The sequence below is a fragment of the Ambystoma mexicanum genome, chromosome 6p (assembly GCF_040938575.1).
Source record: "Ambystoma mexicanum isolate Mex_15411 chromosome 6p, UKY_AmexF1_1, whole genome shotgun sequence".
Taxonomy (NCBI): domain Eukaryota; kingdom Metazoa; phylum Chordata; class Amphibia; order Caudata; family Ambystomatidae; genus Ambystoma; species Ambystoma mexicanum.
Genome location: NC_090935.1, coordinates 1,162,576,017 through 1,162,602,032, shown reverse-complemented (window position 1 = coordinate 1,162,602,032; position 26,016 = coordinate 1,162,576,017). Strand labels below are relative to the sequence as shown.

General features: G+C 40.8%; 1 protein-coding gene across 7 annotated transcripts in view; it reads left to right on the top strand.

Moving 5' to 3' along the window:
- TRPM3 (transient receptor potential cation channel subfamily M member 3) overlaps positions 1 to 26,016 on the top strand; it is a 1,922,641-nt gene that overhangs the window by 1,728,375 nt on the left and 168,250 nt on the right. For all 7 annotated transcript variants that reach the window (XM_069625801.1, XM_069625800.1, XM_069625799.1 and 4 more), the window contains one exon: positions 11,390 to 11,641. In XM_069625801.1, the coding sequence (XP_069481902.1) occupies positions 11,390 to 11,641 (252 nt within the window). The remainder of the gene's footprint in view (positions 1 to 11,389; positions 11,642 to 26,016) is intronic.

Genomic DNA, 26,016 nt, shown 5'->3' with positions numbered 1-26,016 from the left:
ATCACACAGACAACCAAAACATACTGGCAGCTCTGTCATGGGAAAGCATGCATTGCTTAAGCAAGATAATAAAACACACTTTCACTGGCATCAATAAGCAGTTTCTGCTACGCTTCATCGCTGGAGATCGGGTATGCATACTCCAGATCCTAATAAATGCTGCACCAGTTTTGATACACTGGCAACAAAAAATCTAATGTTAATATGTTCAACTGGTTACTGCATCTACTGCTGACAATAGACATTTTCTTCAAAGACAACGTATCTTTTCTGATCTAAAGTCTGGATTTGAGAAGATCAGAAGTTTCCTTTTTTGATAATATTCTAAAGGAGCCAGTCCGAGAAATGTTCAACACTAATCACGAACGAATGCCATTATCAACCATTTGTGATATCAAGGAAACAAAAAAAATAACATTAATATGTGCAACTGGAGGAAGTATCTAGGCAAAAACAAAGGACCCATTCCTGGTTAAAGACATTAGGCCCCATTATTATTATGGTGGTAATATGTTTAAAACCTTTATTACTTAAATACCCCCTATTTTTTAATACCATCTAATTATCCGTTTGTCACATGAGACATCTCCTACCCCGGGTAAATATAGGTTATTTCACCCAGGTAGCATGTATCCAATTAAGAAAATATTCCTTGTACTCCCAATTCATGAGTTGGTGGTTTAAAAAAAAAAATCACCTTTCACCATTATCACCAGATTCATAATGAGTCCAAGCATCTAATATGGGTACTTAAGTCATAACGGTTTTCAACTTCTCCCTTTGACCTGACTCGCAATGACTAAAACTGGGGCAAATCTCGAGATGTATGGAGCATCTATGAGATGATCATGGGGGCACCTCGGAGATGCTGGAAGACATTTCCAGATTTCCTCCACATTTAGTCTGTGTGATTTGGGTATGAGATAGCCGGTGTCAATTAGAAATTTTCAAATGCCGCTCTGATTTCTTTCATTGCAAATCTATAAGAATTCGTCCCATAGTTAAGGGATTGAATGAAACAACACAATAAAATACCATAATATACCGCCAGATGGCACCACAGTGCAACTATTGAATTTCATGAAAACCTAATTCCGTCTCATTGACTGGTTTCCACATCCGGTTTCCATGAACACCACCCCTCGTGTATTCAATTGTTATCATTAAGTGCAATAGTGTAAGTAGAACCCACATTTGGGAAATTGTATTGACCTGTTACACAGTATATTCATTGCTTTGCATTAATTTCTGCTGAGTGGGCCCACTTCAAAATGATGGCACTCGGAGAGAGGTGTGCTTATTTTAGATTGCCTTACTGGAGAAAAAAAATCATGATTATTTCTCTTTTGGATGTGATATCATCTAAGCAAACAGTAGTTCAGATAGTGAACAAAGTGAACCTGGATATCACAGGTGCCGGTTCTTACTCAGCTATTAAAACAATAAAAAAAAAAAAACATTATCAGACACAGAAAATGTCTCTTTTTTATCGTATCTTCAGAGTGTCGCAGGGAAACCAATAAACCCTGTGGCACCCAGCCATACTGTGAATGAAAACCTCTTATACAAGACCATATACTGTTTATTACAAAATTCGTTGAAACCTATTTCACATAGACAGAAAATGTGTAAATGGCATGTGTGTTACTTTAAGACATGCCACGCGCCTATATACAATAAAGTACACATATATAATGCAATTCAAGCAATTAAAGTACATCTCTTGATATATCACATCTAGTACCATTCAATACAATGAAAACATTTGTGTTGTATTGGAACTTGTTGATAACGTCTCTTACGTCCAATGAATGATTGTACATTCCGCTAGCATCTGATGTACACCCACTGTGTAAGCCCTACATGTTTCAATCCCTTCTGATGATTGTGGGGATTTTCTTCAGGGGCTGTTGGTCTCTGTCATGGTGCAGGGTACCTAAAAACCAGCACCTGGCAACGTTCACTTACTCATTAATAGTACTGATTTTTATGGACATGATTTACTATTTCTATGGGTGCCATGGCCACATTATTAGGAGGGACGTGTCCCTCTCAAGTAAACATTCGGTAATACCCAGGGGAGTTGCTAGGTCTGGAAAAGACCCGGGGCTACGCTGATGTCGGAACTGTTGGGACTGGGGGCTAGCTAGCCTTTTGGTTGTAGCTCCTGAGATTCTATCCGGGGCTACAACCAAAAGACCAGGGGCTATAGCCCTCTTAGCCCCCCCCTAGCAACGCCCCTGGTAATACCTCCCTGTAACCCGTAAAATTGGTGTGGCCATAGTTGTACTTATTGATAGGAGTACCCCCGTGTAGCCCCGCCTCGTCAAGCCACCGCCAGCTGGCTGGTTACAAAGTAAATGGCATGCTCTGTTCTACCAAAAAGAGGGCCCCGGGAGACCCGATTACAGATTGTTAGTTGTGTCAACTGTAGGAGAATCAATAAGGATATCTGCATATGCACTTATACATAGAATTCCTACCCCACAGTTGTCAGGGAAACGCCCTCCCCTTTGTGCATAATCTACACAAATATGTACTAAAACAAATATCATAGCATCAGCATATCTTTTTAATACATTTATCTCCATGCATATATGGTCCATTTTGAAAATAACAAATTAGAAATTGAAATGTATCTCTAAATATTTATAACATGAAAGTCATGAAACATAAATATGTGTGAACATTACACTAATCGCTTGCAGCGTCATCAAACATACATGCTTTTGTGCACTACAATAAGAAGCCCAAGACAATACGCAGCCAAAGCTTAAAGAATTATATATCACAATCCTCCTTTGTATAATACCTAGTGGAATAGTTAGGGGGCCATATTGGGTAGGTCGCTTTTGATCAACTGTCTACTTTCCCAGGGTGGTGTTAAACTATGCCTGACGTATTTCGTTCCTTGCAGGCAATTACGTAACTTCCTCAGAAGCAGAGGGGTGTGGGTTCATTCACAAATCTTCTAAGACAAGAGAAGTTTGTGGCTTAGAATCTGTTGGAGAAACATACACATATTAACATGTGTACTGGCAAAACAAATAGGGAAGTGTTTACACAGACAAATGATCTGTTTGAATAAAGGTAGAGCTCCTGGTGGTCCTACCTGAGCTGATGTCCTTATTCTGAGTCGAAGTCTTCTATTTGGACTTTCCAAATCCTTCATCTAGTGGGATTGATACATTTGTATGATAATCCTTTACCCATCTAGGGTGCAAAGACAAGAACCAGCTAGTGATGGCCGTTATGTGTTGAGATGCCGAGTTATACAAAAATAAATGAATTCCTGTCATATTGAAATATCCTTAGGAGTAGTAACTGGACTTCTTACCGGTGTCGCTGCTGCCCGTGTGTCCAGTCAAGGACAATACATTCTCTGTGATGTGTCCTGTACAAGGAAAGTAGACACTTTTATTATAATTTCCCTTCTACCCAGAATAAAACAAATATTGATCTGTTTCCTCTTTAGATGACCCCTATGTGAGTCGATATCCTCAGAAATAAGCTTAAATACAAAAGATGAACCCCTGCGTTTTTGCCAAAAATGTCTGTATGTCCGTCATCTTGAGCACCACTGTTTATGTACCGAAGGACATCATTACGCAAATAGCAAGCATGGCATGTGATATCACGCGTATTTAGCAGAGGGGTACGATAAATGACCAGTGTATTTTTTTTTAATGTTGAAAATTACTATAGCTGCCATGTGGTATACATTTGGTTTGTCTTGGGCTCATAGTTTTGTGATGCATGCAAACATGTATGTTTGATTACGCTGTTATTGTAATGCTCCCAAATACCTATGTTTCATGATTTTACAAATGATATATATAGATGTAAGTTTCAATTTCTAATTTGGCATTGTAAGAATTTAGCAAATGTACATGGAGTTACATTTATTAAAAAGATATGCTGATGCTATGATATTTGTTTTAGTACATATTTGTCTAGATTATGCACAAAGGGGAGGGCGTTTTCCTGACAACTGTGAGGTGGGAGATCTATTCATAAGTTCATAGCCAGTTCTTATTAAACATTGCTAAAATGAAACACTATCATTTGAAGGCTACCAAATTTCAATTTAGATAAGGAGAGAAGCCAAGGGAAGCAGTGGCCTATTCGAATAAGCTTGAGCTAACTAGACGAATTCTGAATGATTGGAATTTTGTCAAATCACAGAGCTTTTTCTGTGACTCTGTTTGAGAACATTTGAGCTGGAGTCTGTTACAGGAGAGAGGAGGTACCCTTCCTCACAGGCCTTTTAAATATGATGCGCTCTACTGCCGCTGTGCTATTACTCCTGAGAACTCACTACGACGTCCAGAAGGTGACTCCTCATATTGTCCCCATCATCTGCACTATCAACTGCATTTATAGTGCCAACAAACTTTTTAAACGACTTTTTCTCCTCACATAGGCTCTGCAGTTCAAACTCAGAGGCGGAGCTATTTAAGAGGACCTGCGCGCGCACCGCACGCGCGCACCCAGCAAGTCCCCAGAAGTCCCGCTTTGCCGCTTCGCCGTAGCACCGCGGGCCATTATATTTTTTTTTCATTTTTTTTCTAAGTTAACTGCAGTATGTTTCCCACTCTCAAAACTGGCATGCCCAAGGGTTTACTGATTGACTCGAAGGATTCCCAGAAATCGCTAGCTAACTCCACCTCAACTCCAAAAACTTTGCGCTTTAAACGCGCTGTTAATTTCACTTTGCAAAAACCGAGCTCCTTGGACATACGACAGTTTTGCAAAGAACTTCAACCTCACATTGTCGAGGCCTCCGTAATTGAGTGTCATATGCCAGCATCCGACGCCATTTCTCGCGAGGCACCATCCCAAAAAATGAACATTTTGCCTCGTCAAGCTTCTGAACTCCCTGCGAATCATTTACTCATTTCACAAGTTCAAAATTCTGCAGTGAGGGATTGCGACCCGCATTCTCCTTTTGGCTTTTCGCCAATTAACCGTCGTCCTGATTTGAACACCATTACTGACTGTAGCATTCTTGAAAATGTGCCTCCCACTGCGGAGCTTTTCCAAAATCTCTTGCCCACAGTGCCACACACCTCTGACGTCGCAATAATTGATCTTAACCCGTCCAATTCTGCATTTTCTCCTCAACTCCTTTCGGATCATCTATCCAACTCCCCCATCATGTTCTCGACCTGTGGCTCCTCCATTTCTAAGATCTCTTTTTGTGTCCCTACCCCTCGGAGAACAGTAGTTCCTACTGAAATTGCTAACGCTGTTCCGAGCTCATCGCCTGCTTCTAGTCGTATACAACTTCCACCACCAGAATGCTCATGCAAAAAACACTCCCCCAAATTTGCACCTTGCATAGCGAATCACATTGAATGCAATTCAGCCCTCTCACAGTTTGCCTTAAATGCTCTTCATGTCACTCTCACAACTCTATCTAAGTTGTATGATACTTTGGAAGCAAAGTTACAAACACATTCGATTTTGTTGGAAAAAATAAACTCATGGCAAACCGAGTGGTCTCTTGAGCATCCGAAACTAGCTTTGCCCACTTCTCTGAATACACTTCCACCTGGTTCATTTTCACCAAAATTAAACCCTGTGGCCTCTCGTCCCGACTATGTTTGTCCAGTTATACACCCCAAACCTGTTGAGTGCCCACCAGATCCCGAATGTCTAATCATCTCCCCTACTCCCATCATTCAAGCTCTAGAGGAACTACCTGATCAGGCATTGCCTTTTATTGAGGAGATTATCCGTCCCTTCGAAACATCAGTTGAGTTTGTGTGTCCTACTTCGGGCCTGAACATTGTCTCAAACGCAAGCCCTCCTCCCAATAAATGTCCAAAAAAAGATCAGATTTTTTCGTGTTCTTCTAAACAAAAGAAAAAACGGCCTCCAGCAAAGATCGACTTGACAGCAGGCCCGATTCAAAATGGCTCGCCAAGTAACCGAAGTCTACCCAAATCTCAAGTGCAGCAGACCCTCCCTACGAAAGAAACGTATACTATTTTCTCTAAAAATAAGAAAAATTCTCCCAGTATTGTCCAACCTCCGAAGAATGTCTCTGGCAAGAATAAAATCAATACTGCCAAATCCAAAACTTTCATAAAAAACTTGAGCTTGCCAAAACAAACCTTACGCAATGCTGCACGAGCAGTTACAAATAAATATCTCACAATGAAACAAGCCAAAGTGCCAAACATTGTATCAGCTTCACCTTTACTGCCTACAACTTATGCTCCTTTAGATCAACTAGTGGATATTGTTAATCAGCAACTCGAGCCCACACTCAACAAATCCTCCACTGCAAAAGTTGTAACGTTCAAGGTCCCAAGTGACAGTGTCAGTTCTGACCCAAATAAAATCCATGACACAGTTTGTTGTGACGAGATTAAGAAAGCAGTTGATGTCTATATGTCTTCCATTTTACATGGGTCAACCGCTCCTAAATCTGCAAGTAATTCAACATCTTTGAATATACCACAAACGATGCAGAATAAGCTCCCTGACACCGTACCTCAAAAACCCATAAATACTATGTCCTATCCCCATGTTAGCAGCTCGGAACCGGTTGTCATTTCCGACCCTTATGCACAACTGGTAAAAATGGCCCCAGAAATGATTGACATGCTTCAGTCACTTACCAAATCGAGACAAACCACTGTTGTTCCGCATGTGAATCATACAACCTTTCCCCCTTCCCATTCTAACCCCTTACCTCGAAAACCCGCTGGAAAACCGCCAGCCAACTACTCGCTATTGCTAGCATGCAAACCTAGTCCTTCTCCACAATACTTTCTGAATCGAGGATCTCTCCTGTCCATCTTCTCAGATCTTCCTTCTCTTGAAGACATTGGCTCTTCTGATATTGCATTAGTAGAATTGACACCTTTGGAAAATACTAACTCCATCAGAATGTGGATCCGCTCGCGAGCCATCCAAAATTTAATCTGGATGGCCAGAGATGAATTGTCCTCCTTGGGATTTGTCCTCTCAATTGATACTCTCAATACGTTAGCTCTGAATCACACCAATCACTCGTCAGTTAATTCCCAGTATGTCCTGCCTGAGCATTCCATCAATCAGGCTTCAACTACCATCAGCCCTTCTTATCACTCTTCAGGTCCGAAATCACGTTAGCTATCCTCTAATATACACGCCCAGATCTTATCGCTCGTTAGCTGGAACACTAGAGGCTTTTCACACTTGATCAACAACAATAACCATAACCTTATGTCTCACCATATTCTACTACTTCAAGAAACGTGGATGACCTCAGTGCCTCTGTGGGACAATCATCAAGTCTTCTTGAATCCAGCTCAACGAGGGACATCCGGAAGACCAACTTCTGGCCTTTTAATAGCAATCAAGATGGGATGTGGTATAGCCGCTCAAGAATGGTGCTGCCCAAACCAGTATCTTCAAATGATCAGACTTTCTTGCCACACAGATCACTATGCTTTGATCAATGTATATTGGAATGTAGCTGGTGTATCGGATGGGTGCTTTTTCAAGGCCTTTACAGACCTTCTTAATTTGGTAGCCCTTGATCCCCTAGTTTCTAATATAATCATTGCAGGGGACTTAAATTTAGATTGTTTCACCCCGCGTGCCACCAGTAAACCTAGATTAGCTAAATGGATGGCACTGGTGAACAATTATGATTTAGTTATGCTCAATGGAGCTTTCCCAACCGATACACCTCCTAAGTTCACCTGGAAGAGAGGATGCAGCACGTCCATAATTGACTACATCTTTGTGAATGCTTCTATGTTTTCTAATCTAGACCACTTTCAAGTGATCCCTAATCAGAATAGTGACCACAACCAGTTAGTTGTAAAATGGACGATTCAGTCCTCATGCATCAAACTCGTTGATAATCACACACATCGAAATTTAATACTCAATAATGGAGGCAATCGCCTCTGATGGTCTCCCAACTCCTTGCGTGAGCTAAATGGTGTTTTAGAAACTAGGTCTGAGTCCGATGTCATTCATTATTCAAATTTGTTACATCATTTTCAGCAACCGAAAATGATCAAACTAAAGGGAGTTTCCATGACCTTAGGCCCTAGACTCCATGTCTTTAATTCCCAAGTACAATCAATAAAAGCTCACACGAGGGCCCTGAAACGTCAGGCCATGTATGTTTCCACAGCTGATCGTGCATCCACCTTAAAATCTATTAAGACGAGGCATAAAAATGCCATTAAAGCCTTGAAAAGCCAAATGTACCAACATGATGGAGAAGCTATGCTCTCCTCTTTTCAAACTAAATCTTCCATGGGTGTGTGGTCCCTATTAAACAAATCCACTCATCTTCCGCAGGTAGTTTTGCAATCTAATCCAGTACCTGAAATCGAGTGGGTTAAGCATTTCACAGCATTGTACGCCTGTCCGCTTCCTCCTCCGAGTTTGATAGCTCCCGATACACGGAACGCTTTTCATCTAATCTTTGATCTAGATGACATCATATTTTTCATTTCGAAAATCAGTAATTCTGGTGCTTGTGGCCCAGATGGTCTTTCAAATCGTATGTTTAAAATGTATCCAGAACGATGGGCCATTATTCTTCATAAGATCTTCACCACCATTAACACCACTCAGTTGCTACCTCCGTCTTGGACGCATTCAATAATAGTCCCCATTTATAAAAAAGGGGATCGTTCTGTCCCAGCCAGCTATAGGCCCATAGCGTTATTAGACGCACCTGGTAAAATCTTTGCAAGAATTGTTCTTAGAGACTTCAATTCCTGGACCCTTTGTAACAATTTAAGGGACCCCTTTCAGGCGGGTTTCGTTGCCGGTCTCGGCACTTGTCCCAACCTATTAACTCTTAACGCTCTTAGATCTAAATATGCAAAAAAGAACCAAGCACTCTATTTAGCATACATAGATTTTAAAGCAGCATTTGATTCTATCGATAGAGCAATTTTACAACAAAAACTTATTTTCCACAAGTGTCCCATTTCACTCTTAACTCTAGTAATGCTGCTCCACTCCAACACAACAGTACAGATTAGACTATCCCTGACAGGAAAACTTTCCTCCACCATTCCGACCGAGAGAGGCCTTAAGCAGGGATGCATTCTTGCGTCCTCTATATTTAACTTTTTTCTGATTGATCTTGGAATTGATTTACAAGCTACCGAAAGTGACTCCCCCAAACTCGGATCCCACAACATAACTCACCTGGCTTACGCAGATGATTTGATTCTCATTTCACAGACGCCCTCTGGGCTGCAAAAGTTACTAGATTGTCTAGCTATTTATGTTTCCAGCAACAATCTCATAATTAACACTCATAAGACACAAATCATGATATGTAAGCCCCATGGCTATTCAAAGCTAAAGTGCCATCGGTGGCATTTATTCAATGCCCCTTTGTCTCAAGTCTCCTCATATAAATATCTTGGGGTCGTCATCCAGGCCTCTGCTTCCTCACATGAATGGGAAGAGGACACACAATTGAAACTCTCTAAGTTAATTACTCAGGCAAAAGTCTTAAAGAAGAAATATGGTAAATTTACGCTCAAACATATTCTCCTCTTTTAACAACAAAAGGTCATTCCTGCCTTGTGTTATGGCTCGGAGACCAAGCTACTTATGAAATCCAGCTGGTGGCGAGCCCTAGAGGCACGCTTTTGGAAACAGATTCTTCAGCTACCAAATTGTACGCCTCTACCGTTGATACGGCACGAATTAGGAATCCCCTCCCTGAAATCCCATAATGAATGGAGGATGTGTGCTTTATTTAGAAAATGCATATTAGGTCTCACATCTGACGGACTCCTTGGCATTTTAGCACAGCATCTCCTAGTCCAGAATCATGTGTTCGCTAAGAGTTGGTGCAACAGCGTCTTCCATATTCTTGCTGATGCCTCCATTACTCTGGACCTAATCATACATAACCCAAGCCGAGCAAAAAAAAAACTCTATCTGCATGACTGGATTAAAACGCGCAGTTTATGTTTAAAGTATAAAGATTTTGACACTCGGGTTTTTGCCATCAAAGCTTTGCACAAAACAGAACTCTATCTTTTGAAATGCCCGAGCTCACACATCAGACAACAATTCCTTAGATTCCGTTTAAATCTGTGGCCAACTGCGGATTTGCTGACAAAAAGGAATTTAATTCCAAAAGAGCAAGCTTATTGCCGTTTTTGTTTGGACAAATCACAAAGAGAGACCTTAAAACACTGCATTTTATTCTGTCCAATGCTCACAAGTCTCAGGACAATTCATTTTACAAAATGTAGCCTAAGCAAATATGAATTTATGTCTCTGGATGCCATCTGGTCCCACATAACCAATTACCCAGATTTGGGAATGAGAGTGGCCATTGTACACTACTTAGAAACCATCTTTCCGAGCACTTATTCTGACGGTCAAATTTGAGTATCCTAAGTTGGTTTTTCTCTGTGCCTTTCTAATTGCGACATTGTTTAATTGCTCTGAGCTACTATCAACCTTTTATCAATTTTATTTATTAATTTGGTTCAGTTTTGTCCAATGTGTAAACTTCATTTCTGTGTAAATTGTAAACAATTTGTAGTGTTTCACTTGTATACAATGAAAGAAAGGAAAGAAAAGGGAAAAAAAAAAAAAAGAGAAAGGGGGGAAGGAAAAGAAAAAGGAGAAAAAAAAATGAAGGAAAAAAAAAACAAAAAAAAAGGAAATTTGAAAGGATGATGATATTATCCATATCAAATAAATAAATAAATAAAAAAATATGATGCGCTTGCATGGTGGACATGTTTTCTCACAAAAACAGTATTTCTAGCACTAGTGATAATACTAGAAATATGAATAGTGCTATTTCTCACATGAAGTCACTCTATATATATTTTTGTCGTGCGAGTGGGCCTCATGCTACAACTAGGACAATACTATTTCTAATACTTGGTTTCCATGAGTTGAATAGATTGAATGCCACTAGAAAAATTGTCCTTGTATTTCTATCTCTGGTGTAGGTGGGATTCCAAAAACAACTGCGAGTTCATCGTGGGATCAATGGCCCCTAGGTCAAGTAACCTTTAAGGGATTGCAGGGCCACTTTACAAGTGGTTTTAATAGGAGTAGCCAGAGTTCCAGTGATGTGCTGATTTCAATATATTTAGCTTGATTGCTGAATTGTGGATGGGATAAGGTCATCTGGGTGGCACTCTCAAGATCTCGCTTGGTATACGTCTTTTCTTATTGCCACCACCCTCGCTTCCTCCCTTTGATGACATCCTTTTTCCACAGCGGTGATCTCAGCAAATGGTCACAGAAAACCCGGGTGTCAGTGTCACAGCAATGCAATTTCTACGTGTTAATGCTATAGGCCAGGATGATCTGGTTAGCTTTAGACCTGAGCATGCTGTGAGAGATGATTATTCTAGATGTCTGTCTTCTCTTGTAGATTTTGATGTCAGAGCCTGGGAAGCTGCTGCAGAAGGTGAAGGTCTGGCTCCAGGAGTACTGGAACGTCACCGACCTGGTGTCCATTATCCTCTTCGCCTTTGGGATGGTGCTACGCCTGCAGGAGCAGCCGCTCAGCAGTTACGGGCGGGTTGTGTACTGCGTCAACATCATTTACTGGTACATCCGGCTGCTGGACATCTTCGGAGTGAACAAGTACCTGGGTCCGTATGTCATGATGATAGGGAAGATGGTGAGAAATCTTTCCCTATTCTTTTCTGCTAAAAGGACAAGCTACCTCATGTAACTGGTATTTGTGTAGTGAGCACCAGCCTGGCTTGCACTTTGAATTATCTGGTTTGGCCCTGCTTAGCCATGGCAGTAGACTATCTGGCAGATGCATGGTTGGAAGAGTGCTTGAATGGAGGGTTTGCTAAGTTAATGGGTATAAGCATGATCAGACTGGCCTGGAGGGCAATGGGGCAATGCCAGAAGTGCAGACCAAAACATGCTAGCGTGGTCCCATTTTTTGGGTCAAAGTGAATCCGTCTTTTAGTCAAAGTTTGATGAGTTACTTCACTATGCAGCTTGTAGTTTTGACCCATGTTATTGAACCAATATTCTTTAAAATGGCAAACTTTCCAACACATTTTTACTAAATTAAACTCCAGTTGGGTACTACTCAAGCAGTCTATCACAAACGAACAGATTGGCATTTGCGATTGTTGGCCACTTTTTCATTCATGCCCGAGCCAAATTCATGCCCCAACCTGACCCTGGGTATAATAAGTGTCATGTGTGATGGTGCACAATGTTCCATGGATTGTCTTGCTCGGTAAAATGTGCCTTTGACTACTGCACAGGTAAGTAACTGTTCATGGCAGCGAGAGAAGGCATGCCAGCAACCATGATCTCAATGAGTGGTTGAAAGGCTGCTGGAGTGCAAGTGGAGTGTGTCCTCTGAAGGAGGGTATCAGGGTGTCACCTAGGATGGCCAGCAAATTGCTGCCATCTGTGTGTCTGTGCACTCTGTAATTGTGACTGATGTGTGAGCATGTAATAGCGGCAAATGTTTGTCAGAGCATTAGTGTTAATGCCGCTGATCGTCTTTAATATCAGTTAGAATTCAGATGGCTGTTGTCTGAACCGTGAACGCTCGAGAAGCTGAAATAAGAAATATGTTCATTATTATGTGTGGAGTGAGTGTGTTGTTTTGTAGTTGTTTACAAGTCTTCATATGTTTCCCCATTTTATATATATTCAGGGTTCGAAATTGCTGGAAGCTATTTAGCTCCAGGAAATAGCCTAGAAGAGCTTGGTAAACTTGACATCAACTACCACAAGCTACTTTTGGCTCCCAAAGTCAATCGGTGCCATACAAACATATAAATGTGACTTTAAATTTGTGTTTGAGAATGAGATTTAGGACAGACCTAGCAGGCATAGAAATCATAACAATGGACTAAAAATGATAGTTTGCATCTCGTGTGCAAGTTAGATTTGTGGCATGCTATGTCTTAGCTCCTCATTGTGCAAAAGAGAGACAGAGCAGGCAATGTGGCATCACAGAAAAAGAGAGGAAGTCAGATATTAAACTGTTAGATATTGTCGTGGTAAAGAGATATCCAACTAGACTGATACAGAGACAAGAGTTATAGATGTAGTTGCACAGAGAGGTAATGACTAAATGACAGTAGCAGACAGAAGAACAGACATGAAAGAAATAAGTTAATAAAAGGGAAAGAAATGTAAAGAAACATGAAAAGACACTGTGAGGAATCAACAGGAATAGTCATCAACTGTGCGTAAGACAAAGCAACATAGCACTAGAAAGGGGTTTATAGCATGTTTGGGTGCATGCAACAGTTTCAGTGGATTTATTTTGAGCTCTTCGTTAGGAGTAAACCATCCAAAGACTCATTCAAGAGAATTCACCATAATGGCCCCTGGGTCACAATGAGTGACCCTGGTCAGAGGAAAATCCTGACACCCTGGAGCTTCTTCAAGCTCCTGCATTACAATTTCGACCCTTGTGTGTGTATATATATAGATATATAGGTTTTTTTTCAATGAAAAAACCTTGCTTAAGGGACATTGTAGTTAAGTTGCACTAATAAAAACCTATGAAATTCAATGAAAAAACATTGTTAAAGGGATGTTATGGTTACAAGTAAAACCAAAAAACCTCAGAAATTCACCAGTTATGATAAGCTAAGTAACCATAACTCGCGCCACCACTGTGCACTGCGAAGACTAACACCTAGGACATCAAATATGACATCACACATGTCATTATTGGCATCACTGATGACATCACATATCTGGGCCATTTGTTTTTGTTCACTGACATATCTAGGCCAGGCGGTTTTGTTCACTGACAGTCAGAATATTAAAATTCAAAAAGTGCTATATATCTAGGCATTAACCTTGTCGTATGTTCTTAAAGTACTTTCCTTAGGGTTTGGTCTCAGCTCATGGTGCACATACATGGGGCAATAAGCAGGCCTCAAACACACAATTCATTTGCATACATGAAGATAAACTTTAATGTTATCAACATTTTCTTATGATGCAGTTTCTTTCTTCCTTAATTAGTTTCCCTGTATGTGCCTCTGATTTGTATGCATTGTGGGTCTTCATATGTATTATTCGTACTAGCACAAGTGTGTTATAAGTCTTGAATTGTTAGCTAGTTATTACATGTTTAACATTACTCAAAACTCTGATAAGGTAGCATTCATTATTTTACTATCCAAAATTACGATCGTCTACATATGGGATAAAAAGGGGCCAAATTTGGCCGAGATATCTCGTGTAACAAAAAAGTTACAAGGCATGAAATGGCAAAATACCGAAATCATCAAAAGGGCCTTTGCTCTGGGGTGGTGGGGGGGTAAACCCATGGCAGTTAAGGGGTTAAAATGTCCTGACTGTTGGGATGATTTGTGGCTATGGTTTCTATCTCTTGGTAGGATTTTAGTACTCTGTTTCGGGATGAAGCTGGACCAAGGTTCAGCCAAGCAATGTGTTCAGATTTGCATATAAGGCTGTACCTGTTAAACGGTCTGCAGCTTCATAGCACCTGCATTCTTTATGGGAGAGCATTTTCATACCGAAGCTGTACAATTTTTGTGACAGTGTTTTGTCAGATGATATGTCATGCCAGAGGTCTTTTAGTTCTGTTTTCTCAGCTTTGGTGAGATAGGCTGTGACATATCTTGCAACTGCAGTGGAATTGTCTGCAATATACTGTATGGGCCTCATTACGAGTCCAGCAGTAGCCGTGTCGGTAAAACCAGCAGGCTGCCACAGACTTGTGGGGATTTACTGGCTCCGGACTTGACGGAATCATTGGGGCATTACAGCCCTGGTGGTCTGGTAATTCCAGATCCGGCATTCCGTTACTCCCTACTCCACAGGAACAGGGGCAGTGGAAACATCGGCACCATGTTGTAATGGTGCCGGTGTTTCCACATCCGTGTGCGGCCTGTGGAATTACACCCGCCAGGTCAGACCTGGTGGTTGTAACACCACACGGCCACATAACTCGGAGTTAGCCGGTCCAGAAAACGGTGCTGGTACGGTTTTACCGGCACCGTTAAATCCGGACCGGCTAACTCGTAATGAGGCCCTGTATGTCTATGTTTGCATTCCACAAGAGGTCAATGATTGCATTGTTATCATTGATGTACTTGGATGCGTTGTGCCTTTTAATGGTGCATGTATTTTTAGGGGATTTGTCTTTTATGCTGTGTCTAACAGAAGACATCAAGCTATGTCCTTTTTTGCAAACTGGTCTAGGGAAACCAAAGCAACATTTGGTACAGTATTTTCCTTTGTTTTTATATCTATGCCGGCAGTATTTTCCACACTTATGTTTTTGGCTGCGTAAGATTTGTGTGTGTAGGTCACTATCTGTGGTTTCTGAAGGGATGTCGCAGGTGATGTATTTTTCAATAAACTATAAAACAGTGGCATTTAGGTACGTCATTTAGGGGTCAGCAGAGGTCGCAACTGCGACACCTGAGACCTCCCTTGCTACCCCTGTGGTAAATGCAACCTCCTGGGCTGTGGCTAGCGCCGTGTGGCTCTTTGCTTCTGGAGTGGCTGGCTTTCTTGCTCAGGCCTCGTAAAAAAGAAAACAGGGGTTCCACAAGTATGACACTTTTAGCAGTGACCCTAAGTAAGAAAGAATAGAATAGGAATAACTAATAATTTGTCTTTCTGGAATTCTATACAATAATTGCTCAACTCTTTAAAGGTTCATTTCAGGCACACTTCTCGGCGCTGAGTCACTCATTTAGTCTGTTTGTAAACACCCCAACTCAGCCTTTCATTCTTCGAAGTCGATAAATGTGTACTAACACAGGTTGGGTGATATTGCATGTATATCTGTTCTATATAAATCGCTTAAGCGTAAGTGCTATATAATAACACATCATTATCATTTGGCCATTGAAGTCTGCTTGCATTCACAGTAATTTGGTAATATGGGCATATACACACTGATCTTAATGATACATATGGTTATCCATTCTTGTATGAAATGCATATCACATTATAGTGATATCGTAACCATATTTTTCGTAGTGTACTTATGAACATTGCTATCTGATGCAACTTCCTGTTTTGTCCAGGAGTGAAAGGTCGTGTTCCATCGCTTCCCGAGATATCCCTTCGGGGTGGGGTCAAATGACTTCCGTGATGTCATCAGAGGTCAAGGATCGTGTGATGTCACTTCTGCTACCACTGGCATTTTGGTGAAATGACGTCCCTGGTGGCGTCACTATCATGGCCAAATTTAGGAGCATCTTTTATCCACAAAAGCATGTGGATGTGTGGTGCTCCTCTGGATTGATATTCTTTTCTTCAAAAGAAGTGTTGCACTTCTCTGGTCATTTTATTGCAGATAAAGTGCAGCATAGCAATGAAGCGATGGTGAAAGAACCTTCATACATTGACAGGGTCAAGAGAACAGAGTTCTCCTGTTATTTGTTTGGTTTGCACTGCGTAAGAAGTTGTGCAAGTCATCCCATGCATACTCTGCACAATTTAAAGTAACAAACCATGTGGGTGGGCCTAGGTTCCTTAGCATACAATGACCATTAGCGTGACATCAGAACCAGTATTCTTTGGTACCACACATGTTTGCCAAGAGATTTGTGCTACTTGACTGCAAAATATCATCTTTGTCTTTTATCTTTTGAAGCAGTTGGGTAGTGGAAATGTTTAAAAAGTTAGAGCCTGTTTTTAATGTGTATGCAACTCCATAGAGTTGCTAAATCACTTTTGAAGAGGAGGTGAAAAATGTATTCCACATTTTGTTTGAATCTGGGGTCTTCAGAATACATTCTTAAAGAGCGATATTCTGATGCACTCATTTGTGTGGATCTTTCTTCATATCTTCCTCCTTTTCCCGTAGGAAAGAGTAGAGGAAAAGAACGTGCTTCTACACTTTTTTCCCATATGTTCATTGGGGATCCTTTGGCTTGATGCAGCTGACATGTTTCTAATGCATTGTCAATGGTGTCTTTGGAGTGTAGTGGGTGAATTGTCTAAACTGGTCTAAACTGATCTAAAATGTTGGCTGCACTAATTGGAGCTACACATTTAAATTGGCCAGTTTCTGGTGAGTCTTGAATTATTTGGGTTATTTCTCTTAGGTTTTCCTCTATGTTTATATCTTGGTAGTATTAATTGTTTTCTTTCAGATATTGTAGGGTTTGTCTAACTTTGTTTAAGTCGACTGGTTATTGCCAATTTGTTTTGTCTTTTGTTGGTACACCATTAACTAGTCAAATCAAAGATTGATCTATTAGCCGTTGTACTCCTAGAGTGTCTACATTTTCTTTGAGATCTGATGGCAAATATACTACTTTGCCACAGAGGCCCTTTAGTAACTGGGATGGAGGTAATTTGGCTGATTTCGGTTGAAGGTGTATTATAGCTTGAAATGGGTGTACTGTTTGGATTATAATGCTCTCGTACAAGTTAAGTTGTTGGAGAGAGTTTGGAAGTTATTAGTGATAATACATGATGGCATTTGGTTATTGTCAAGCTTTGTGTTGTTGTACCTGCAAACTGTTGAGGGGTCAGTTATTTTGTATTTCGTTTCTGCAATTAGATGTAAAGCTAATTGGAACCATTGGGATTCTTCATTGTCTTCTGTTAGCTATATCTACTATTTTTGTGCTCTTTTTATAAAAAGTTCTGCGACAGCAAACACGTATTTGGTCTGGCATTTCAGCAGATGTGTTTTGAAACTTAGCTATTTCTTTTTTGTATGTCTTTATTAGGACGTTGGTGTTTATGAGGTTTTCAGTAATGTTTTCTGAAGTCAACTTCAGTTCCAAAGTATTTACGTTGGATGTGCACTATTTCTTGAAGCAGTTGTTTGGCTGTTCCATGTAGGAGAATGATATTTAAATTGTGAAGTTGTAGTGCAGGACTTTTTGCATAGTATAGGCGGTGCACAAAATCCCATATAGCGGAATGGTGTGTTGCTAACATTTTGATGTGATAAAAGGTGCTTTTGCAAGCAGTTGCTAAAATGCAGGCTAATGAATGTCCCCGAAGTCCAGTATGGCTGCACACTGGACAAGAGTCCATGGTTTGTAAAGTTTTCATTTTACTTTTGTCTGTTAGTTTCACATAGTGATTGAGGAATAGTCATAAAGATTTAAAGGATTGTTGGCATACATTACACATTGAGCTGCATGTTGATTTGTACATTGGATGATTTGTTTGGGTGAAAGGAGCATTTGGTTGAAAGTTTGTTAGGAACATTTTCTCAATAAGGGTTTATTTTGCCATAATGGTATCTTCCACCATTTCCTACCCTTAACCATTATTGTTTAATGCAATTCTTTTTTCTTGTTTGTTTGTTTGTTTATTTATTTGTAAATGCGCGCCAAACCCATGGGTAGCCGGGCGCAACAGTTTACATGAAGACTTAAGCTTGTTACAACATTTGGCATAAGTATATACAATACATTGCTAAAAGGAGCTAACATATGTGAGACTATATACAGGCATAAGCATATAAAGGCACAGCGGCAGAAAAGAACAGGAGCTATGTACAAAGATTATATACAAACATATACCTGGAAGCAGGGCATGTCTAGGGTGTCCGGGCAATGGGTACAGTTGTGGCTAGGTAGGAAGCTAGGTGTAAGTTATGTGTCATTGGCACGCAGCCAATTAATTATCTTGTGCCTGAATTTTGGGTACGGTTGTTCCGTTCTGAGGTCGAGTGGTAGTTTGTTCCAGCATTGAGCAGCTTTGACAGGAAAGCTAGTCCCTCACGCGGTGGAGCGTTTAAACCTTGGCATTTCTAGTTTGGAGGTGTTAGCAGATCTCGTAGGTCGCGTGGTGATTTTCCTGTTGATTTTTTCCATAAGATACGGGGGGCTAGGTTGTTTAGACAAATAGATGTGATGGATGCTCTTTTAAGTAGGATTCTGTCCTTTATTTTTAACCAGTTAACCTCTTTCCTGAAGTTAGTGATGTGCTCTCTAAAGGGGATATTTAGTGCTGCTCTTAGAGCATTTTTCTGTAGTCTTTGAAGTTTATCAGTGATATATTTATTGGTTCCAGTGTACAGGGCATTACAGTAATCTAACCTAGACATGATAAGGGCGTTAACTAGTGTGATGCAGCTGGCGCTGGAGAGGTATGGTCTAGCTGCATGGAGGAGTTTGCAGGTGTAGGTAGTGGAAGAGGCGAGGGAGTTGACCTGCTTCTTGAGGGTAAGGGAGGAGTCCAGATAGAATCGAAGGGTTTTAACCACAGACATCACTTTGATAGGGTTGTTATCAATGCTGAAGTCTGTGTAGGTTGGACATAGTTTTTGGATGTTAGTTTCAGAGCCTAAGATTAGTAGTTCTGTTTTATCATCATTCAGGCAGAGGCCGTGTGCGACCATCCATGCCTGAATGAGCGTGTATATCTTGTTCACCAAGGCTAAGTCTGTCTCGTAGTTACCCGAAAGGGGTATGAGGATCTGGGTGTCCTCTGTTTAATTCGTGTAGATGACGCTCAGTCTGTCCAACTTGTCAAACAAAGGCTTGGTGAAGATATTGTACATGGTGGGGGAGACACAGGATCCTTGAGGCACACCGCATGTTATTTTGATAGGGTCAGCTGAGTTGGTAGTGGAGAAGACTCGCATAGTGCGATTTGCTAAGAAGGATTGGACCCAGGCTATAGCATCTCCGGTGAAGTTGGCGGCAGATTCGAGGTGGTTGCATAAGACTGCATGGTCTACCAAGTCAAATGCAGCCGACAAGTCCAGTAGGAGGAGCAGGGCTGTTTTCCCATTGTCCTTAAGTTCCTCAATTTGTGTGTTGAGGTCTATCAGAGCTGTTTCCGTGCCATGGAGTGGGCGGAAGCCAGATTGCCGTGAGCCAAGCAGGTGGTTAGCCTCCAGGTAATCCTGGATTTGTATGTAGGCAGCTCTGTCTAGAATTTTTAGTAGAAAAGGCACAGTGGTGATTGGTCTGTTGTTGGTGGGGTCCAGAGTTAGTTTTTTCAATAATGGGAGGACCCTTGATTCTTTGAGGTTGGTAGGTACCATGTTGGATATGTTGGATTTAAAGGAGGAGTTAATGAGCTTGGAGATGAAGGGAGCTAGATCCCTAGCTGCATCCTTTATTAATAGTCGCCCTTACAGTTAGAGGGTTTGAGGGAGAGTATTATTTTTTCTGTGTCAATTATGGAGATAGATTTGAAGCTAAATGGAGCAGTGGTTTTATTCCCCTGGGATTGGGGTGTTTGTTGGCCAGGAGGTGGAAGTGTGGCCTTTTTTTTAGCAATTTTGCATTGAAGCAAGGAGTTTTTGTTGGCAAGGGCGTTTTGTTTGTTTGTGCACCAATCTCTGTTTTTGGGGGCATTGTCTATTGGTTGAATAGGGGATTCCATCTCGCGGAGGATAGTGAAGAGCTCTTTAGTATTAGAATTGCTTTTGCGATCCTGTCATTAAAGGTGTTCTTCTTGGTTATGATAATTTCTTTTTAGTATGATTTGGCAAATTCGGTTAGGTTGTTTTTGTTGTATTCGGTGGGAGAGTGAGGCCAGATGGATTGGAGCTTTCTTTTTTGTAGTCTTAGCGATTTGAGGTGAGGCCTAAACCAGGCATTTAGGTGGGCTTCCTGTTTAGCTTTACGTAGTTTGGGTGGAGCAACTGCGTCTAATGCTTTGGTCATAGCATCATTGAAAGTATTTACCAGGGTGTCCGGGTTGTTACTTTCTAATCCATGTATTGCTGGAAGGAGGAGAGGGATAATATTTTCAGCAGACATGTCCTCCTTACTTCTGGTCAGGTGAGGGGGAACCATGTTGTTGATTTTGGGGCTAAGAAGTCGAGGGTCCTTCCTTTGATGTGGGTGGGGGAGAGGAATTTTTGATCAAGGCCATGGTCCTTGAGCAGGGCTGTGACTGATTCTGCATGTTTATTATCAGTTTCATTAAAGCCAAGGTTAAAGTCTCCCAGTAGTAGGGTTTGGGAGTGGTCTTTGGTATTATTAGCTATGAGGCTAGTTAAATCGTCTTCAAAGGTGACTAGAGGCCCTGGGGGTCTGTATATTAAATGGATTGAGAGTGTGCGCTTGTTAGAAAGGGGCATTTTGTGCGTGTTTATAAGCTTCTTCATTGAAATATGGTTCTGGCTGCTTGTGTGAATCCATTCAACATCACAGAAGTTTGAAAAGGTCTCTATATTGACACTGTGCATGTTTAGAAGTACTTTTTGTAATGTATTGATTCATGTAATTAGTGGTTCCATTCTGTTTAAAATCAATATAAACAATGTTCTCATTAGTAGAAAAGTGCTGTCAATTAGAGCTTGCAGGATTAGTCTCCTGTAGTAGTATTAGGTGTACTTTGTGACTTTTCAGCTCATTTTATAAGATTGTGAAGAACTCTACAGTGCAAAAATGTTTGTACCATAAATGTTTTGGATTGCTTTACCGTGACTATGTTAACACTGGTAGATACAGTGTTAGGTTCGATGGTAGGTCTGCTTTTCTTTGAATATATTTTTTTACTTTTAGTTTTTGCAAGAGGGGGGCCTTATCTTTTTTAGTTGTGGCTGGTTTTGTTTTGTTGAGTGAGGTTACTAACTCTTTTGTTTTAATGTTTTTTGTAAATAGTTTTAGAGGTGAATGACTATATGATTTAGTTTTATTGTTATCTGCTCTATTTTTACTTTCTTTTCTACAGAGTTGCTTTTTAGTAAGCGTTTTGTTTTGTCTGTTTGAGCAAAGAGAAATGTTGGGTTGGAAAGTTGTGCAATGTATATGCATGTTTTGTGAATGGGTGTGTGGGTGTGATTGGAGAGCTTAATGCAGTACTGTTTGATTGGGAGGTTGCATATTAGGTGTGTTTGGGAGAGTTGGGAGAGTCTGCAGAGGTGTGATGGTATTGGGTTAGTGAATAAGGGAGTGGTGGTGTGATCGAATCTGTAGGGACATTGTGCTGTTTTCAGGAAAAGAGTGGGTGCTGCAATGGTGGTGTTTAGATGAGAATATGAAGAGTGTAAATGGTACAATATAATGGCTTAGAGTGAAAGAAATGTTGGTTCAAAAAGAGTAGTCTGTGGTAATATATAGTGGAACTGTGCTGCTGTAATTACATAACTATAGATGTTACATTAATGTTCTTACTTTGTAGGATGTGAAGAGTATTCTGTTGTTGGTTCTTGTCCTCAGAAATGTGTTTCTTTCCTGTAATTGTAAAAGAAAGTCAGTGGGGATATGTGGTAAGGGTGAAGTACTTTTAGTAAGCAAGGTTGTTAATTATGAACGAATGAGGAGTTGTGGGGAAAAACAATTAATGAAATTGCTGGACGCAGTGGACGGTAAACATTTTTTGCTATTAGGATAATTTTAATGAAAGTTAAGAAATGTGTATGTGAATTTATAGAAACGTTTTGTAAAAGAGAAGAAAGTTGATGGAAAAGATTTGTAGTATACTTTTAAATGGCAGTTGGTGCGTAAAAGTTTAAGATGTTAGAAATATATGCATACCTGCCAACATGATGCATTGTAATATGTAGGTTTTTATGTAGCCATAGATTTTTCTTTGCATTCTGGGACCTATAGTTCGACTTTTCCCATTATAAAAGTTGGCGTACAACCCAGAATGGTGAGAAAAACTGAGGACTGCATAAGCATCTAAAGATTGGAATGGGTTATGTTAGGTAGTGTACATGTACTGTCTATATATTAAACTGGCTCACTGAAATGGTGTACAAATCTATTTACTTTCTTTTATGAAAAAGTGAGAGTGCTGTTGTAAATGCACATATGTATTTTTTTGAACTTTCATTAAAATGCTTGTAAAAAGAAACATTTTGAAATGCAGAGCATTCTAATTGTTTGCTGCTTCATGTGAGCAGGTAATGAATGTTGCAATGCATGGCATTTGGTAGAGAGGGTAAAAAAGAGAATATGCTTATTGAGAAGCTTATTATAGGGTAAGTAGCAGGAACCCTATATATATGTATGTATTTGTGAAAGAGTTGAAGAAAACATTTTAATAAATATAAGCCTACCTGTACTATGTTTTGGTAAATACAGATCTTGTTGATTCTGGAAACAGAAATCGTGGACAGATGCACAGTAGTTTTTGATACAGATGCCTTTCATTAACAGAAGACATGTACTCTGAGAGTTCAAGTGTACATCTGAAGTATTGAACTGAGATGACAGAGTTAGGTGTAGAGGTTTTGTATGTCATTGGTGGATGGATGTGTGTGTTACCACATCGCCACTTACCTGTCATAGGGGACACACCTATGGGTCACGGCGCGCCCCATCCTGGCGCTGCTATCCTCGATACCGGCTGGGGGGACCGCGGTCTTCGCGCATGCGCAGTCCACGGAACGCTTGGGAAGCCACAAGCTTGCTTCCCAAGCCTCGCTCTGGGCACGGCAGCACTCGGGAACAGCACGGCTTGCGTTCCAAGCCTCCCGGGTGCTGCCCGCCCTATTTAAGGGATAGAATCTCAACGCGGTTTGTTTCCAGATCGTGCTTTTCGCTCCTGCAGCCTCTCCTCTGACCAGCCAACTTGCCTGCTGCCATCCTTGTGCCTTGCACTGCCTTGGACTACCTACACTACTCTACTATTGGTCCCCAGCCGTTTCCTGGAATCTAGCTACCTTTTTGTGGACATTTATCTTCAGCCTATTTCTGGGGACCTCTCAGAAACGGATTCCGGCATACTGTCCGCAAGCATCGGCCCTCCAAACTGCCCCGGCGCCACAAGAATCAGGGAGGCGCACGCTTGTGGCGTTGGGAGCTGGTCCACCCCTAGCCCTGTTGATATCAGGGAGAGGGCTGCACTGGTTTCTCGCGTTGCACCTTCTGCAGTCATCTATCGGACAGCCTGGCGACCTCACCACGATCAACTACCGGAAGTTCAGGTACTCAGCGCCCTAGGGACGCTATCTTTAACAGTATGACTCTTTGAAAGTGGCCAATGAGGGAGTGTTGCGAACATGAAAGTGGAAAGGGTAGAAGGGCTGCCCCTGTGCTATGGGGTCCACGGACACTGCGGTCATCTGTGGATGGCATGTGCCACATCCAGCTCTTTTGAGGATGCCTGGCATGGAAAGGGGACTGTGGGGATCGGTCAGTTAGGTTTGCTGGGTGTGGTGTACAAGAAGAGAGGGTAGCAGGAGATTTATTTGCATGAGTTGTGAGAGCATTGAAAATGGCTATGGCTATGTGTTTGAGAATTCTGGTTAGTGGTTGTGCTGCACACCTAATTTTAGAATTATGTTCAAGATGATGTTATAAGATATTTTTATCAGAATGTAAGGGTGCTGCAGAGAAAATCACGGTCCTGACACAAGTAAACAGTTACAATAGCTAATACATGAAACAGTGTCCTTCGTTGAATTTGAATCTGTGATAGTAGAAATATTCATGAAGTACCATAATTAGCCATATTGTTCATAAAAATTAACACTGTTTTTAATGATGACTATGAGTCTTAATCACAATCAGATTTAAATGTTAACATAACGTAAAAATAGCTAAACGAGTTTTGGGAGAATCCCTTCCTCGGCAGCTCATTAGTCCCTCTTCTAAGAATTTTCAGTAATATCTAAAGAATACATTTGAATATATTGAAACATTCATTTTCTGTACATGGTATATATTATACATGTACAGATGACATTTGTGATGTCATCTTTCATGTCCTGGGTGTTAGTCTTAGCAATGCACGTAGGTGGTGTGAGTTATGGTTGCTTAGCTTACCATAACTACCAATGTCAAGGGTTTTTCGGTTTTACTTTGATCCATAACGTCCCTTCTACAAAGTTTTTTTACTAAAATATATATATATATGTGGCAGTGAAGAAAAACAAAGGGGCTACACATGTGATATCGTCAGTGATGTCATCAATGGCATTTGTGATGCCATCTTTCATGTCCTGGATGTTAGTGTTAGCAGTGCAGAGTGGTGATGGCAGGTGTGGGTGCTTAGCCAACCATAGCTGGCGAATTTCAGGGGGTTTTCAGTTTTAATTTGAACCATAATGGCACGCTTGAAAAAGTTTTTTAGTGAAGCGTACAGGTTTTTGGTAGTGCAACTTAAACATAACGTCCCGTTAACAAAGTTTTTTTGAGTGAATTTTACAGGTTTTTAGTAGGTCAATGTAAGTATAACGTCTTGTTAATAAAAAAATGGTGTACTGAATGCCACAGATTTTCAGTAGGGCAACGTAACCATAACGTGCCTTTAGCAAGGGTCTTTTGCTAAACAGTATAGACCTTGCGAAGAAGCCACATGACAATATGCGGGCGTACAGCACAGTAACATGTCCCAGAATCAGTACACACTTAACAGTAAGATCTATTCCTCGTGGACAGTGTGGAAATACATTTGGTATTGATGTAGAAACATCCACCTTCAACATTTCCCTTACACAACGCCAACACGTATTGGTATGCAGCGATGTTCCAGAATCAGTACACACTTAACAGTAAGATCTATGCCTCGTGCACAGTGTGGAAATAGATTTTATATTGATTTAGGTACATGCACCTTCAAGATTTCCCTTACAGAACGCCAACACATATTGGTATGCAGTGATTACCAATGCACTACATATTATATATCTTTAGCTAAAGTTGTACTTATCAGAAAGTGACATCAGCTAAAGGCATCCTTCCTCCCGAAGAAACAGTAACATTGCTGTGATGAAGAAGCATTCGAAACAGTGCCGTTACCTTGCAAATAACAAACGCACAAAATTTGATGCCGTACATGTACCGACCCATATTATCGTTTGCTGCCTCTTTGCTCATTGCCGTTTGCAAATTGCCTTATGACCTGCCGTACCAAAAAATAAAGTCACCCGTAAACAAAGTTAATAATGCGTTAATAACAACCTTTCACAGTGTAAATCTTTTTTTTTTTTAAATTGCATACACTTCAAGTACTGCATATTTCTCATTAAAATACATAGACATAATAATCTTTGCCAGTAATAGTCTAAATTTGCAAAGCAGTAACGTGTGCTACTAAAAAGTAGGACTACTTGTTATAAGCCTGGCCGGCTTTGGCGGGTCGGATTACAAAAGAAAATCCTTTTTCAAGATGGCCACCATAGAAAGGGAA